At 32.4% G+C, this 16595-nt stretch overlaps 1 protein-coding gene across 1 annotated transcript in view; it reads left to right on the top strand.

Annotated features, from left to right (window-relative positions):
- The window catches only part of LOC127218243 (dystrophin), a gene marked incomplete at both ends in the record, with an annotated part of 283679 nt that overhangs the window by 187174 nt on the left and 79910 nt on the right, over window positions 1-16595 (top strand). The window contains one exon of the mRNA XM_051179265.1: window positions 6090-6284. Coding sequence (XP_051035222.1) covers window positions 6090-6284 — 195 coding nt within the window. The remainder of the gene's footprint in view (window positions 1-6089; window positions 6285-16595) is intronic.

Genomic DNA, 16595 nt, shown 5'->3' with positions numbered 1-16595 from the left:
AAGACAAGAGAGAGAGACAGAGAGAGAGAGAGAGAGAGAGAGAGAGAGAGAGAGAGAGAGAGAGAGAGAGAGAGAGAGAACATAAAAGAGGAAGCCATTATTGGTTTGAAGAGAAAACTGAACCTAAAGAAAGGTCTAGAGACCTACAAGACTGACTCCATCTAACAATTTGAGCAACTATGGAATGGCTACCATAAAAGGTTTTGATTTTTTAGTAACTTCCACACTTATATGCATCATGACTAAAATACTTTCTTTTTGAACTAGCATTTTTTAAAAAAATTTTCTTATTTTACATATCGATCCCGGCGCCCTCTCCCTCCCTCTCTCCCTGTCTCTCACCATCCCTTCCCCACTGTCCCCTCCCATCAGGGTAAGATGAAATTTCAAAGTAGTTTAAATTTTTATCTCTGACATGGCTAAAAACATTGAATTAATAGAATGGTTTTAGGTCATTTGTGTTACATATTTGAGAACTTTCTGTCATATAATTCCAATCCTATTGTTTAATTAGGTTGTTTGTTTTATTGTTCTTTAGTTTTTTTATTAGTTTTATTTTTATTTATCTATTTGCTTTCCTGTCTAGGGTTATTTGTATATTCTAGATCCTATGCTGTTAAATATAAAACTGGTAAAGTGTTTTTCCCCCTGTTTTTAGCTGCTGCTTATTTCAAATAGTGATGTCTTTTTTATGCAGAGGATTTCTATTTCCTTGAGGTTCCATTTATTAACTGTTTATCTTAATGTATGTGCTATCATAGTCTTGTTCAGAAAGTCCTTTCCTGTGACAATGAATTCAAATGCATTCCCTATTGTTTTCCTGTCAGACACTGAGTTCCTTCCTCCATTTTGAGTTAAGTTTTCAGCGGGGTGAGAGATAAGCATCAATTTAATTTTTAAGAACATACTGTGTGGTTGCTGTTATGTATAACTTGTGTGTGTGTGTGTGTGTGTGTGTGTGTGTGTGTGTTATAAATTACCTAGCATATACAGGTTTGCTGATAAATAAAATTTAATTTTTTTTTTTGGTATTTCTCTCTCAAGCTGAAATTAGTGCTTAAAATTCCCCAACTTAATATTATATTCAGTCATTGAAATTCCTCATTAAAATGCAAATGTTGTGCTTTGAGTGATAATCATTTTGAACTGCTAACACATTTGCAAGATTTGATTTTCAGATAAATGAGGTGTTATTGAGCCTGACACTGAAGAATTTGATAGGTTTTCTAGTATAGAAAGGAACATGCTACAGGTTATTTTGGTGATTCAACAGGACTTTTCACACAGGATACTATACACAATGGCCTCTGAGACAGAAAATTTAGGTGTAATAATGCACACTAAGCTTAACTTGTATTCTTTCAATAACAGACTGTCTTTATCACGAGATTTATTCCTGTTTTAGGAAATATGAAATAGAACTGCAAAGGATGGTTTATGTAGTAATTTATGTATTCAAGTGGATTTTATTTAAAGAAGTATGTAAAATTTTGTTAAATAAATGGAAAAATGAAATATTATTGACTTCCCTAGATCAATTATATATGATCAAAGATGAAAATTACATATTTAACAATTAAATTTATCTCAAAATCTATCAATATGTGGGAGAAATCTCTAATTATAAATTATTTTTAAAATGGAATATGATACACATGAAATTATTCTGGGTTTAGTTGGCCGTGTTCACTGATTTAGAACACAAAAATTATATGGCAAAAATTTCATCCTTAAAACCCATTACCTCATATGTTTTAAATAGGTCACCTTGTATAAAGAATTTGAAATAGTTTATGTATAATAGCACCTAAAGTGGTTATGGCCCTTTACAGAAAATATTGCAAGACAAGATTGTTTATGCTTAAGTAGATCTTCCATACATACTTGATCATCAAAGGTTTTTATGTGAACTTACAAAGCAAAATTAATATCTATGATAAGATAGTCATTGGCATTTGAAGAAAAGAGACATCCTTTAAATCATAAAGAAAAACATTTCGTTTAAAGCACATGTATAATGTATAGTTTGTTTTCAAACAGAACTGCTTTATCTCATATTAGATGTTCATCAGGAAATAAATTTAAAGTAGTGTAACATAAGTGATAACTAAATTTTCAGAGACACCAAGTTTACTAAATCGTAAATGATGTATATACTCACTTAAATAACTCAAATTCTCAACTTTCTGAGCTAAAGATTTCAAATCTCAGTATTTCCCCTATAATAGTCCTTTATAAACACAGCTTAGACCTTGCATTTTTAATTAGTCATAGAACTTTTGTGTTTGCCCTCACATATAATTTTTGATGTTGCAAGAAAAATGAGGAAATGATTTTTAAAATTTATATATATATATATATATATACATGTATATATATATATGTCTCAATGGTACAAAGACAAGCAATATGGATTCATGTGGCAATAGCATGGTTCCTATTGAGATATGTATGTCTATGATAATATGACATAAACAAGTCAGCTCTCAAAAGGTTAGACAGGATTTGCACACATCAGAAATCAGAGGACTATAATAACTTAAAGGATAGTTAATGAAATTCAAATCAAAAGGCTTAATGAGAATATGAGTGCTTAAATTTTGCATAAAGAAGAGAAAATGAACATGATACATCTAATTATACTGACTTTTTAAATAAATGTCCAAGACTTTTATGAAACCAAACTATATTCTGTGTGTACATTTTATTAATTAAATACCTGCATACCTCTTTTCAAAAAGAATTATAGACATTTAAAGAACAAATATAAAATTAGGACAAAAGAAAATTATTATTTATATTTATCTTTATAATTTCAAATTATTGCATGTTGAAAAATGTTGAGTACTACAAGACATTAAGATATACAAAGTTTATGAAATAGTTTTTAATTTTATAAATGAGTCTGCCTTCTCTATTTGAGAATTATTTGTATTATTTTGATTTCTCAAAAAAACTGGAAAGGTTCTTTCTGGTTCTTACTAGTCAACTGATCAGTACTCTTAAAATTTGCTTCTCTATGGTAGCTGGATGCTATGTACCAAGGTAATGGGAGGGAAAACTGTTCTTTATATTAGAATTCATTAACTGTATTCAAGTTATAAAACTTTTCATGAAAAATTTACTTTTAAAATTCTAACTTCAAAAATATCCATTGTAATTGGAAATACTTTTGTTGTATATTCAGGATATCATATTTCTTGTTATAGACAATATTAAAAATAAGGAAAAAAGGTTACTACAAGAACAATTGTTTAGGATATCCATGATTACAGTCTTTTCTATCCATATGCTTTTAAAGTTCTATATTATTTATTTTCCTTGAATACTTTTATCAGTTACAGAATATTGATGCTTGGAAATACCCATGACAATCTTTTGATTCCATGTCTGAGCATAGAGTGAATAGCTAGTGGCTTAATTGTTTCAAGACAATATTAGACTTGCTAGTAATCACAATATAGATATTAATAGACCTTTCCATTATAATAATTGAAAGAATATTTCTTTTAATGATTTCATATTTACTAAAAATAAAATATTTCTATAACTAGTTATAACATTTTAATTATTAAAAATAAAATTTGACTACCATAGAGTCCAATAAATATTAAAATATGGGTGAACATTTTAATGTGTTTTCAAATACTTTCTATGATATGAAAAAATACAATGATCTGTATGCAATAAAGTTATAGCTGACACACAGAAAGAAGTCGAGAAAGGAATATGAAGTGGAAATCCAGGGCCTAGAAGTGAAATGCTTAGAAAACAAACCAAAAAGTGCTTACAACGAAGCCGAGGATCTGATTTTTAGCCCTAGGACCTAGATGATGAAAGGAATGCACTGACTCCAGCAACTAGTCTTCTGATTTCTATATATGTAGCATAACACACATACACACATACATACACACCTTCATACATAAATGCAAACAAAATATATGTAATGGAAATTAAAAATGAACCTCAGATTGTCTGCTGCTTGCGTTCTTTGAGCCTTGCTTAAAAGGTGCACTTCACACTAGATCTTATTTTTTAGACTTCTCAGGTTCATGTATATGAATTTAGAACTAATTACTATTAATCTCAATTCCATGATAATCAAAATATAATTAGCTAAGTATGAAAAATGAAAATATTCAGCTGTAAAATTAAACCTTGTCTAAATATATGTTACACTTGAAATGCAAGTATACTTTTAGTGACTCTTTAATGTATTTGGCTTTTCAGTTCATATACTTGCTGCCTTTAACTTATAATTACTATATAAGAATTTAAGTAGTTGCTAAAATCTGACATGTCAGTAACAAATACGAAGAAATGCCATTTACTTATATAATGAAAGTTTTGTTTTGGATGTTATAGCAGTCAATGCAAACAAGAAAGACAAACTCATTAACTTTAAAATATTGTTAAGAAAAACATAGTCACTTGTTTAATGGCATGCATGCATGTAATAATACATTTTTGACTTTTTGTAAACTCAATCTGTCACTAGAAATTTCACATTCAAATACCCTACTAAATTATTTATATATAAGTGTATATATATTTAAACTACTGAAATGTTTACTTTGAATTGCAGAAATGTAATTTAAATTTTAAAATGTATGGTTAAATACTGTTGTCTTTAAATTCTCAACTTTAACTTGCTCATTTTAATTATATGTTAGAAATGCTTGTATGTTATTTCATTGATGATGAAGGAATATGTGTCAATATGATTTAAATATAACAAATTTAATGAATTGCATGTCATTTAAAAACAGGTGAGACAAATACGTTAGAATAAATTCTAGTAGTCTTTCATGCAAAAAGGGATTTTAAAAAAGTGATTTTAAAAATCCCAAGCCTGAGAAATTAAAGGAGGCCAAACTAATCAGCTTTTAGTTTTTATACTATGGGAGTTGAGTTCAGTATAGGATCCAAAATCCATTTAATTATGTTGTTGAAAGATGTGCATGGCTCTGTCAAAGCGACAGCAGTAATAAAGGACTTTGTTAGCATGTTATTGTCCTAACTTCCTTAAAGAACCTGCCATTGAACCCTCAGCTGACCTCATCATTAGGCAGGTGGCAGTTGATCAATTAAGTGCAAATTTACTGGGAGAATAATTTTAATTACAAGAGTGTTGTTGCCTATACTGTAGACAGAAAAGAGAAGAGGTCATCCATCTTTCTGAATTTGCTCACAAAGTTCCATTTAGTCATTGCTTTTATGACAAATAGAAAAATAAGTACTACTAGCAAACTCCAAATATGCCTGGAGCTTTTCACCACCCACTGCATTTGCATACCACCTCAAAAAATGTAGAAGCAAGACAGTCATTCCAAGATCTTGGGAACATCTGGAATAGTGAAAATTCTAAAGTCAACCAAATTTATTTGGCAGTTTAAGTGGCTAATTAATTTAATAAAAAGCTAGCACTGAAGGTTGGAGCCAATGTCTGCATCTTGGGTAAAAGGTACATACACTTTTGATCAAACTATTTAGTGATTCTGTACCTCAATCTACACTAGTAGAAAACAAATAGTATTTCTTTCTTATTAAAGAGCAGGAAGCCTTACTCTCTCTAAGGAGTAGATGAGGTTGGAGTGGGGAGAAGATAGATGGACAAGAGGAGGGGAGAGAGTAGGAACTGGGGTTGGTATGTAAAATGAGAAAAGATTGTTTTAAAATAATGAAATGATTAAAAATATATTATTTTTAACGGAAAAAGAAGATGATAGGAATGGTCTCATTGAAAGATTAATTCGGATTTAATAAAAAAGGTTAAAATTAAATAATAATTGTTTTTATGATATTTTCTTTCCTAAGAGTCAAAGTAACTTTGTCCCAACCCTATTTTTTTGGTTTTCTTCTATTTGAAGTGCTAAAGTGTGTGGACCTCATTAAAAGTATTTTAGAAGATAACAATATATGTATAGAATAAATAACTACTTTACTAGATGTTCTACATATGTTTATTTTTATGCCGTTTCCAGCTCTCTTCCAACTGTATACTGGAATTGATATAAAGTCAGCAAAGTTCTTTGTTTCTTTCTTAGAAAGCTAAAAAACAATGTTCTTTTGTATATCTGTACCAGCACACTCTGCGTGAAGAAACAATGGTAGTGATGACTGAAGATATGCCTTTGGATGTTTCTTACGTGCCTTCTACTTATTTGACTGAGATCAGTCACATCTCACAAGCTCTATCAGAAGTGGAACAACTTCTAAATGCTCCTGAGCTCTGTGCTAAAGATTTTGAAGATCTCTTTAAGCAAGAGGAGTCTCTTAAGGTAAAACACAGCACTTTCTTTGAATTAGACATACTTTGTTTTGGAAGATGGCTACCAAAAATACTGAACTATACAGAAGTAATAGGCCAAACATTAACTTGGGGCAAAATCATGGAACTAATTGTGATATAGCTTATTCGCATCCAGTATATTATTCACATTATCCTCTCCCAATGACAAATTAAATTATATTTAAATTTTATCTACATTACATTGCCTTAGTTACTTACTTTCTTCATATAAACTACATATTCCATTTCAAACATATTATACATAGACAGTAATTGAATATAATCTGACTAAATAAACCAGGAAATGTGTATATACCAGTAACACCAACATGGGGGGGAAGAAAATTTCCTTGAATATTTCCTTTAAATCCACCAGCCTAAAAGTCCTTAAAAAATTGAGCTTTTTCCAAACAACTAGCAGTCTGTTACTGAGTTCTGAACTGTGACAAATCATGGTGAGGTAATACACTATGAATTTTAGTAGGTGGTATATAGAGATAAATGAATGTATCATCCAGGAAAATGTATTTAAAATGTGTGTCTTAAGATATTTAAAATGTGTGTCTTAAGATAGTTATGCAATGTAATATTTCACACTCAAAATGAAATATTATTGTATAGCCACAGCTTGATATTTGCCAGAACAAGCAGCAGAATGTTTTAGACAGATGAGTTTGCTATTAGTAGCGCATATTAGCTAAACTATTTTGTTTTCTAAATGATTTATTGGGAGCTCATTCCATATTATACATTTTCTGCATAAGTATACAAATAGAAAATACTGTTTTTCTCAAAAATCAACATTTCAATATCTTGAGTGACTTGAATTTAATGTCATACATTAAATCACATAAGCTATAAAATTACACACTAAAATGAGAACTTCATGGGTGTCTGGGTCCAATCCATCTGATTCACTATGGTGCTGTTATCTTACAAACTTTGAAGTAAAAGTCAAAAGGTTTATGTGTACAGTGAAAAGAAGCAGCTCAAACACTGGATAAAGGAGACTTGCCTGCATATGTGTCATTATTTACATTAACTAATGTCTTCTAACAGCACAGTCTGTAAGCTCATTATTGTCATTCAACATGCAAATCATTAATAATATTCTAATGTTCATTCATTTTTATGTTGCTAGACATATTGGTCAAAAGAGTAGTGACACTGAACTCACTAAGATTCTGGTTAAATACCTTCAATTCAGCAATCTTTTTTGTATCATTATTTTAATTTTTTGTAGAATCACAGAGGGCAGTTTCTACTCTTCTCTCCAGCCAGCTCCTCCCCTCACCTCTCCTTTACTGCCCCATCTATCCATTCTCCTCCGTTTCTATTCTGTGTAGGGCTCCTATGAATATATCAAGTATCACTAAGTCTAAGTACCTCCCCTTTTACTCTGTTAACCCCTATCAGCTTTGCTTTGTGGGCTCTGTGTTTTCTTGTGGGACCCTTGATCCCTCAAGCTTGTACAACCATTTCTGATGTTCTTCCACAGTATTCCCATTGTTCATCCTAACATTTACCTGTGAGTCTCTGAAACTGTTTCCATTAGTACCTGGGTAAAGCCTCTATGATAATTGATCTAGCAGAGAATTATTAGGCATGATTACATTGACATTGCTTCCTTTATGCCAGTCATACTTGGTTCTATGCTAGAACTTCAGGCAGCGTGAGGGGTGGGTTCACTCTTAACGATTGGGTCTCAGGCTGGACTGGTCATTGATTAGCAAGTTCCACAATCTCTGTGCCAATCTTAACTTCAGCACATCCAATAGCCAGGAGTCAGTTGAAGATTTTGTGGTTGAGGTAGTATTACCATCCCTCCACTGAAAGTCTTGTCTGGTCACATGAAAAAAAACAGTTAAGGATATATATCCCCTACTACTATGGGTTTATCTAAGTAAATCATTTCAGATATCTTGGAGTTTCCCTTGCCCTAGAATTACCTCACCTTGAAATCTATTTCCTCTTCCCAGAGAGATCCAAGCATCTGCCCTTAAGTCCTGGTTACTTAGATTCTCTGGGTCTGTTGATTGTAGCATGATTAACATTTACTTTACAGCCAGTCCACTTATAGGTGATTGCATGCCATGTTTGTCTTTCTGGGTCTATGCTACTTCATTCAAAATGATTATTTTTCTAATTTCATCAATTTACCTGCAAATTTCATGATGTTATAACTTTTAACAGCTGATTAATACTCCATTGTGTAAATGTACTACATATTCTTTATCTGTTCTTTAGTTGAGGGTCATCTAGATTGTCTCCGGGTTCTAGCTATTATGAACATAGTTGAGGAAGTGTTCTTGTGGTAGGTTGTAATGTCCTTTGAATATATGGTGAAGAGTGCTATAAACTGGATTTTAGGTAGATTGATTCCCAATTATATGAGAAACTGTCATGCTGATTTTCAAAGTCACTGTACAAGGAATGCATTTCTTATTCCACATTTTTTCATCATGAGCTATCACTTGTGTGTTTTTTTTTTTTTTTTTTGTTTTGTTTTGTTTGTTTTTTTTTGTTTTTTGTTTTTGTTTTTTTTGTTTTTTTTTTTTTTTATCCTAATCATTCTGACAGGTGAAAGATGGAATCTCAGAGTCATTTTGATTCCCATTTCTCTGACAGCTAAGGATGTTGAACATTCCTTTCAGTGATTCTTGGCAATTTGAAATTCCTTTATGACATTCTCTGTCTATGTCTATACCCCATTTTTTCATTGATTTATTTATGTCTAGTTTCTTGTTTTGGAAGTTAACTCTGTGTCAGATGTGGGGTTGGTGAAGATCTTTTCCCAATATGTAGGCTGCCTTTTTGTTAAATTGACAATATCCTTTGCTTTACAAAAGCTTTCCAGTTATATGAGGTCTCATTTATTAATTATCATTCATAGTGCCTGTGCTGTTCCATTTAAGAAATTGTCTCCTGTGTCAATGCATTCACGGCTGTTTCACACTTTCTCTGCTATCAAATTCAGGGTATTTGGAGTAATTTTGACATCTTTGATCCAGTTGAACTTGAGTCTTGTGGAAGGTGATGGGTCCATTTGTTTTCTTCAACATGTGGACATCCAATTAGATCAGCACTATTTGTTGAAGATTATATATTCTTTTCATTACATAATTATCACTTCCTTCTCAAAAATCAGGTGTCCATAGGTGTATCTCCATCTTCCATTCTATGCCATTGATCCATCTGTCTGTTATTATGATAATACTAAGCTGTTTGTATTACTATAGCTCTATGATAGAACTTAAAATCAGGAATTGTGATAACTCCAAAAGTTCTTTGATTGTACAGTATTGTTTTAGATATCCCTGGTTTTATATTTTTCCATATGAAGCTGAGCATTTTTCTTTCAGGGCCTATAATGAATTTTGTTGGGATTCCAATGGCTATTAAATTGAATGCTTTTTGTAACATTGTCGTTTTTAATGTGTTAATCCAACCTATTCATGAGGATGGGGGACATTTCCTTTTTCTGACATTTTCTTCAATTTCTGTCTTATAGACATGAAGTTCTTGTCTTACCAGTCTTTCACTGCTTGGTTAGACTTACACCAAGATATTTCTGTTATTTTTTGGCTATTGTGAAAGGAGTTGATTCCCTAAATTTCTTTCTCTTTTGTCATTGGTATATAGGAATGACACTGATTATTTTCAGCTAATCTTGAAGCCAGTCACTTCACTAAAGGTGTTTATCAGCTGTAGGAGTTCCACAGTAGAATTTTTGGGATCACTTATGTATACTATCATATCATTTGCAAATAGTAAAAATTTAATTTCTTCTTTTCCAATATGTATCCCTTGATTTCCTTTACTATTCTTATTGGTCTAACTTCAAGTACTATATTGAATTAATACGGAGGGAGTGGACAACCTCATCTCATTCCTGACTTTAGTGGAATCACTTTCAGTTTTTCGCCATTTAATTCAATGTTGGCTTTTGGCTTCCTGTATATTGTGTTTAGTATGTTTAAATATGTCCCTTGTATCACTAATAGCTACAAAAATTTTATCAAGAATGGATGTTGGATTTTTTCACAGGAATTTTTCCCATATCTAACCCTGAGACAATTATGTATGTTTTATTTTCAGTTTGTTTATGTGGTGGGTATTTTTTATGATGAACAATCCTGGTATCTCTGGATTGAAGCATAATTGATCATGATCATAACATTTTGATCTTTGATTTGGTTTGGGAGTATTTTTACTGAGAATTTTTCCATTAATAGTCATGAGGGTATTGGTCTATAATTGTCTTTCTTTGTTGACTCTCTTTTAAAATGTACCAAGTATAGAAAACTTTAAATGTTAAGCTTCTAGAATTTTCACTCAGGGTTCAAAATAAGGTACTAAAAATTAGTGAAGGAACTAAAATCTTAGGGAAAAAAGAATCGACACACACAGATTGCCCTCTACATGTTCTTTTATTCTTGTTTTTCTATGTCTTTGTTGCTGTTCTCTGTTTCTGTCTCTATTTCTTTGACTCTGTCTCTCTATTTCTCCATTTCTCCTTTTCTTTGTTTCTCCCCTATTCTTGGGGGCACAGGTGTACAGATTTGCAACAGTAATTTTTTTTCAATACAGTGTGAGGCTTGAGTTTCTGGGGTTCAGTAAGGCAGGTAAGATTTACACATAGAGCAATAAGCTAAAACTTGTAGGAGAAACTTTTAGCATCAATTGCTTAGGGCTATAGGTCAAAGAGATGGTCTAAGTTTAATTTGCACAAGAAACAAACCTGGCCCTTCCAGTGCTCTGACCTCAGTGCCACATAGGCCTTCAGGGAAGTTTGCTTTTCCCTGAGGATGGGCAAATGGGCTGATCACCTTTGTCTTTATATTCTCAGGGGAAATAGGAAGGAAAAGTAAATCTCTGAGCTAAAGTCTTGAGTTAATAAAACAAGAAGTTTGAGAATCCTTTAGTGTAGGATTGGTTTAGGTTTTTGCTTCTCTGTCTGCTAGGGAGGTAAAGCCAAGGGCAACACTATTTTGCCTATCCATCTAGGCAGCTATGAATCAACAACTTTGGATGTGTATTAATTCTATATCCTTGGATATTTGGGGATGTCTTAGATGGGGTGCTTTTGCATGGACCATAAACACTGACAAAATGATTGTAAATAGAGGTAGTTGCAAGAAGGTAGATCTCTGCAATTGCAATGGAGAGAAGAACAAGGACCTGATAGTGGGAAACAGGTCTCATACATTGCTAAGGAATATTATCAGTAAAGTAGAACCTGTGAATGGAGAACAGGTTTTATACATAATAGAGATTTTAATCAGAAAAACTTCAAATGCATGGGAGAAATTTCTTCCCAGTAAATTATCAGATGGTGCTGAGCTGTGGCAAGTAAATCCCAAGTTTGTTACAGAAGGGAATACGCTACAGAAATAATCTACAGCAAGAAACATTCAATCCATTCGTGAGAAGATAATGCCAGGTACAACTTTATACTGGTTTCATACATCTGGAGAATCCTTAAGTCTTCTGAGTTTTCTCATGTTATATGACTATATAATTGCTGTGTGATTTTGCAGCTTGTAGAAAATTTATTTTTATTTCATGTGAATTGGTGTTTTCCTTCATGCATATCTGTGTGAGGGTGTCTACTCCTTTGGAACTGGAGTTACAGACAGTTTGTGAGCTGCCATGTAGGTGCTGGGAATTGAATTCAGGTCCTCTGAAAGAGCAGTCAGTGCTCTCATCTACAGATTCATCTGTCTGTGCCTTCTTTGTTGAGTCTTCATGTGGTGTTATCAGAGTTATCAGGGTATCAGGGTGACCATGGCCTCTGAAAATGAATTTGCTAACATGCTTTTTGTTTCTATTTGGTGGAAAAAAATTGAGGAATATTGGTACTCCCTCTTTTTTTGTAAGTCTGGTAGAATTCTTAGCTAAACTATCCTTGGATTTTGTTTGTTGGAGATTTTAATGTCTGCTTCTATTCCCTTAGGGATTATAGTGTTTAATCTGATATTTATTTAACTATTAGAACTGACATCTATGGCGAAATTTGTTTATTTCTTTTAGATATCCCAATTTTGTGGAGTACCAATTTTTAGTATAACCTAATGCTTCTATGGATTTCCTCAGTTTCTGTTTTGCCCCCTTTTGTTTGCAATTGTATTAGTTTGGATATTCTCACTCTGCTTGTTAGTTTGTCTATTTTGCTGACTTTCTCGAAGAACAAACTGTTTCATTGCTTTTTTTGGATTATCTTTGTTTCTATTTTACTGATTTCTGCACTCAGTTTGAATATTTCCAACCAACTACTCCTCTTGGGTATTTGGTTTCTTTTTGTTCTAGAACATTCAGGTGCATTGTTAAGATGCTAGTATGAGATCTCTTTAATTCTTTACATTGGCACTTACTGCTATGTCAGAGCTTGCACCAACATGTCAGCTAGGGTACCTGTAATGGAGCTCTAAGATTGAGAAAAGGCAGATAAAAGAATCAGAGACAGGAACACAAGATACTCGAGGACTGAATGGTCAATGCCAAATTGCTCCTAGTTTGATTTAGAACCTGCATGTTTATAATCAGACTAAAAATAAAGAGCAGAACAAAGAACAGCATAATCAGCTCCCTGCACTATACTTGAATAAAGGAGCAACCAAGTTCACTATCTATCATGTGAACCCTGTTAGCAGCTAACAGATTCATTAAATAGCTCTTTGCATACAGCTGGCATCAATAGCTTGTTAAAGAGATAAAATGTTCTTTCACATAAGGTTAATCAAAACATTCTCACAGCTCTCAAGGAGACTTACACAATCAAGCTTGAACTCTTAAGTCAGAATAGGCTCCAGATAGAAACTGAGTCAAACATGGGCCATCACAGTTCTATGTATTTTCCTGTTAGTACTGCTTTCATTATGTCTCATAAGTTAGAATATGTTTGGGCATTCTTCTATATTGTTTTTATGAAGTTTTTTAATGAAGTTTTTGTTTTCTTTTTTAGTAGTCATTTTGTAGAGAGTTGTTCAGTTTGCAGGAATGTGTAGGCTTTTGTTTGTTTCTTTTGATGTTGAAATGCTTCTGTAATCCATGGTAGTTTGATAGGCATGGTTATTTCAATATTCTTTTTAAAAATTTTTGTTTGTATTTTACATATTGTTCCCAGTTTCCTCTCCCCTCACCAACTACCCCAACCTATCTCCCATCCACTCCCCAGGGAAGTTGAGACCATCTATGAGGGATCATGAAAACTTGACAAGTCATTTGGGGTAATGACACCCTCCATGGTTAGGGCACCCAAAGTCTGTTCGTGCCCTAGGGATCCATCCTGGTTCCACTGCCAGAGGTCCCATAAATGGCTAGGCCTCCTAACTAAGGCCCTTGTTTAGGGGGTCTGGATCAGTCATATTACCCTGAGGTAATGTCCGTTTTTGAATCTTAGATGTGTTTCTTGTATGCAGCAGAGGATGGATTCTGTCTTCCTATCCATTCTGTTAGCCTTTGTCTTTTTATAGGTGAGTTAAGACCATTATGTTGAGGGAAAGTGAGAACCATTGATTGTTAATTCTTGATTGTTTTAGATTTGTTGTTGGCCGTGCTATTGTGAATATATTTGCCCTGTTTTATACATTGAGTTCTGGTGAAGTGTCATTATTTATTGCCTATATCTTTGGGAGTGCAGTTAACTTCCTTGGGTTGGAGTATTGTTTCCAAACTTTCTGTAGGGATATGAGAATGTTGTTTCAATCAGTCCATGATAACCATGGATTAGAGAAACTCTGAAAGTAAATTTATATTACAAAACTCTTAAAATGCTACTTAAATCTTCTAACATAGCAGTTTGTTCCACAGAAATGTATATTATATATTATTGACATTTAAAATAAAATCTTTCATGATAATGAAAACAGTTTGAATATTATAATCATATAACTATGTCTTTGAGCCTTCTTGTGGCAGTGCATGCCTTTAATTCAAGCACTTTGCAGGCAGGGGCAGGTGGATCTGTAAGAATTGATGGCCAGCCTGGTCTACGCAGCAAGTGGCAGAACAGCCAAGTCTAAACAGAGAAACTCTGTCTTGTAAAACAAAAACAAAACAAAACAAAATTAATTAATAAATAAATGAACAAACAAGTAAAAAAGTCCTCAACAATGAAAAATCTATGACTCAGAAATATATTATTTTCCATATATTTGTCTAAACACTATATCTGCTTTTATGATTTGAGATTTATTTATTTTTATATAAGTTTATATTTCTTTAATACTTTATGAAAATTTGGCTATTGAATTTGAAACCTACATAAACTATAGGTAGAAATTGTAGCTATACATGTAGAGTTAGAAAAATATTTATGCTATTAAAATAATGAATATCTCACATGTCTGTTGTAGAGTTAGAAAAATATTTATGCTATTAAAATAATGAATATCTCACATGTCTGTGTTTTATATAGTTTTCCTTCATACTACATTATTTTCTCTATTTTCTGTATTTTTTTCTCCAGTTATAAAACCCACCAGTTTTCCCAGTTTGATTCTCATTGTGTAATTTATAACCAAATTTGCTGAAATGTAGTTTAGTTCCCACTCTTATTATTTTATTCCTTTTACAAGACGTTTTTAATATTTTCTATCTATACACTCTAAAAATAAAATCATCTATACTAAAAGTTGTGAATGATATGGTCAGTATAAATGTTTAAATTAAATTGTGGAAAGGAGTTTGATCAATTAAGATGCCATGTTTTTTTCTCTAATACACAATTCAGAAGTAAATTATCATTTATTTTGGCCAATTATAGATTTGCTAAGGAAGTAGTTTTTACATGTGTACCATTAACCATCATGTATAATAGATTAAGTTGCCAAAAAGCTCATAAATAATAACTTTTAATTTTCTTTATAATCTCAAAAAGCTCAAGTAATTAACTTCTTAAATACCTTTTCAATGAAAATGTATTAATTTCATATGTCATTAGGGAACTACTGTAGAACTTTTTGGAACATAAAGAATATCAATATTTGGGCTGATGAGATGGTTCAGTGGGTAAAAATGTTGGCTGTTAAGCCTGATAACATGAATTTGATCACTGGAACCTAGTGGCAGAAGCAAATACTTGTCCTGCAAATTGTCCTATGACCAAATATCCATGTGTGCACACACAGGCATGCGCGTACACACACACACACTCTCTCTCTCTCTCTCTCTCTCTCTCTCTCTCTCTCACACACACACACACACACACAAGTAAAGTGAAAAAATTTTTAAAAGAATATAAAAATTCAACTTATATAGGGTGTTGTACTCATGTGCCATTTGAAGACAACATCCACAAACTGAAATGGGCTGTATTTTGAGTCTTTGGCATTTCATTTTCCCTTTTTAAAACCCTAGCTATCTTGGAATACACTCTGTAGTCCAGTCTGCCTCTGCTTAAGATGTGCTGGAATTAAAGGCATGAGAAACCACCACCATATCTTCTTTAAAATTCTAATTTTAAAATAGAATTACTGCCCTCCAGTTGCTGTTCTAATGGCTACTAATGAATTTCAATAATAATTTTTTTTTTACAAATAAACAGCCTATGTTAACCCTGTAACAAAGTGTTTTAAGGCACCTCTTATACTTTATATAAAGCTATTATAATACTCTATACCCATGAAAGAAAATGCAGTATTTATAAATATAAAAGTACACATGACTTTAAGGACATCTAATATGTAAAGCTGTTTAACTCTAGTGCTGCATTTGTCAAGAAGCAAAAATGTGTCCACAATAGCAGAATATGATTTTCTGCATTGCTGGCAAATGAGCTCTCTGTTTACTGCTACTGGCCTCTTACTTGTGATAACCAAAATTCAAATTACCCACAAACTTATATAAGAAATTACATATTATTTTTCTTCTTCACTAATGCCTCTACATCTCTGAGAGCACTAACCAACACTTTTATGCACTTAATGTACTTATCTTGAATGGAAAACCGACACCCATGGGCATTTACTTTGTGGTAGAAGGGGATGTGAGTGTGTGTGTGTGTGTGTGTGTGTGTGTGTGTGTGTGTGTGTACATATATGTATGTATATATGTACAGATTAACAAGTATCTTTGAGAGAATCATAAGCACTTTTAGTAAATATTGTGTTAGTGATATATAACATTTTCTGTTCTATTTATTTGTCCTAATTGTTCTAAAAAAGAGCCCTCACCATCAAAATATTTATTTTGTAGTAAGTCAGTCATATGATTTAAGGTAGGAGCAAATAAATAAAGGATGACACTTTCATTTTCTTTCTTTCTTTTTTCTTTTTCTTTTTTTCTTTTTTTTTTTTTT

This window comes from Phodopus roborovskii, unplaced genomic scaffold (assembly GCF_943737965.1).
Source record: "Phodopus roborovskii unplaced genomic scaffold, PHOROB, whole genome shotgun sequence".
Lineage (NCBI taxonomy): Eukaryota > Metazoa > Chordata > Mammalia > Rodentia > Cricetidae > Phodopus > Phodopus roborovskii.
The sequence above is the reverse complement of the archived record's forward strand: the minus strand, read 5'-3'. Positions and strand labels throughout refer to the sequence as shown.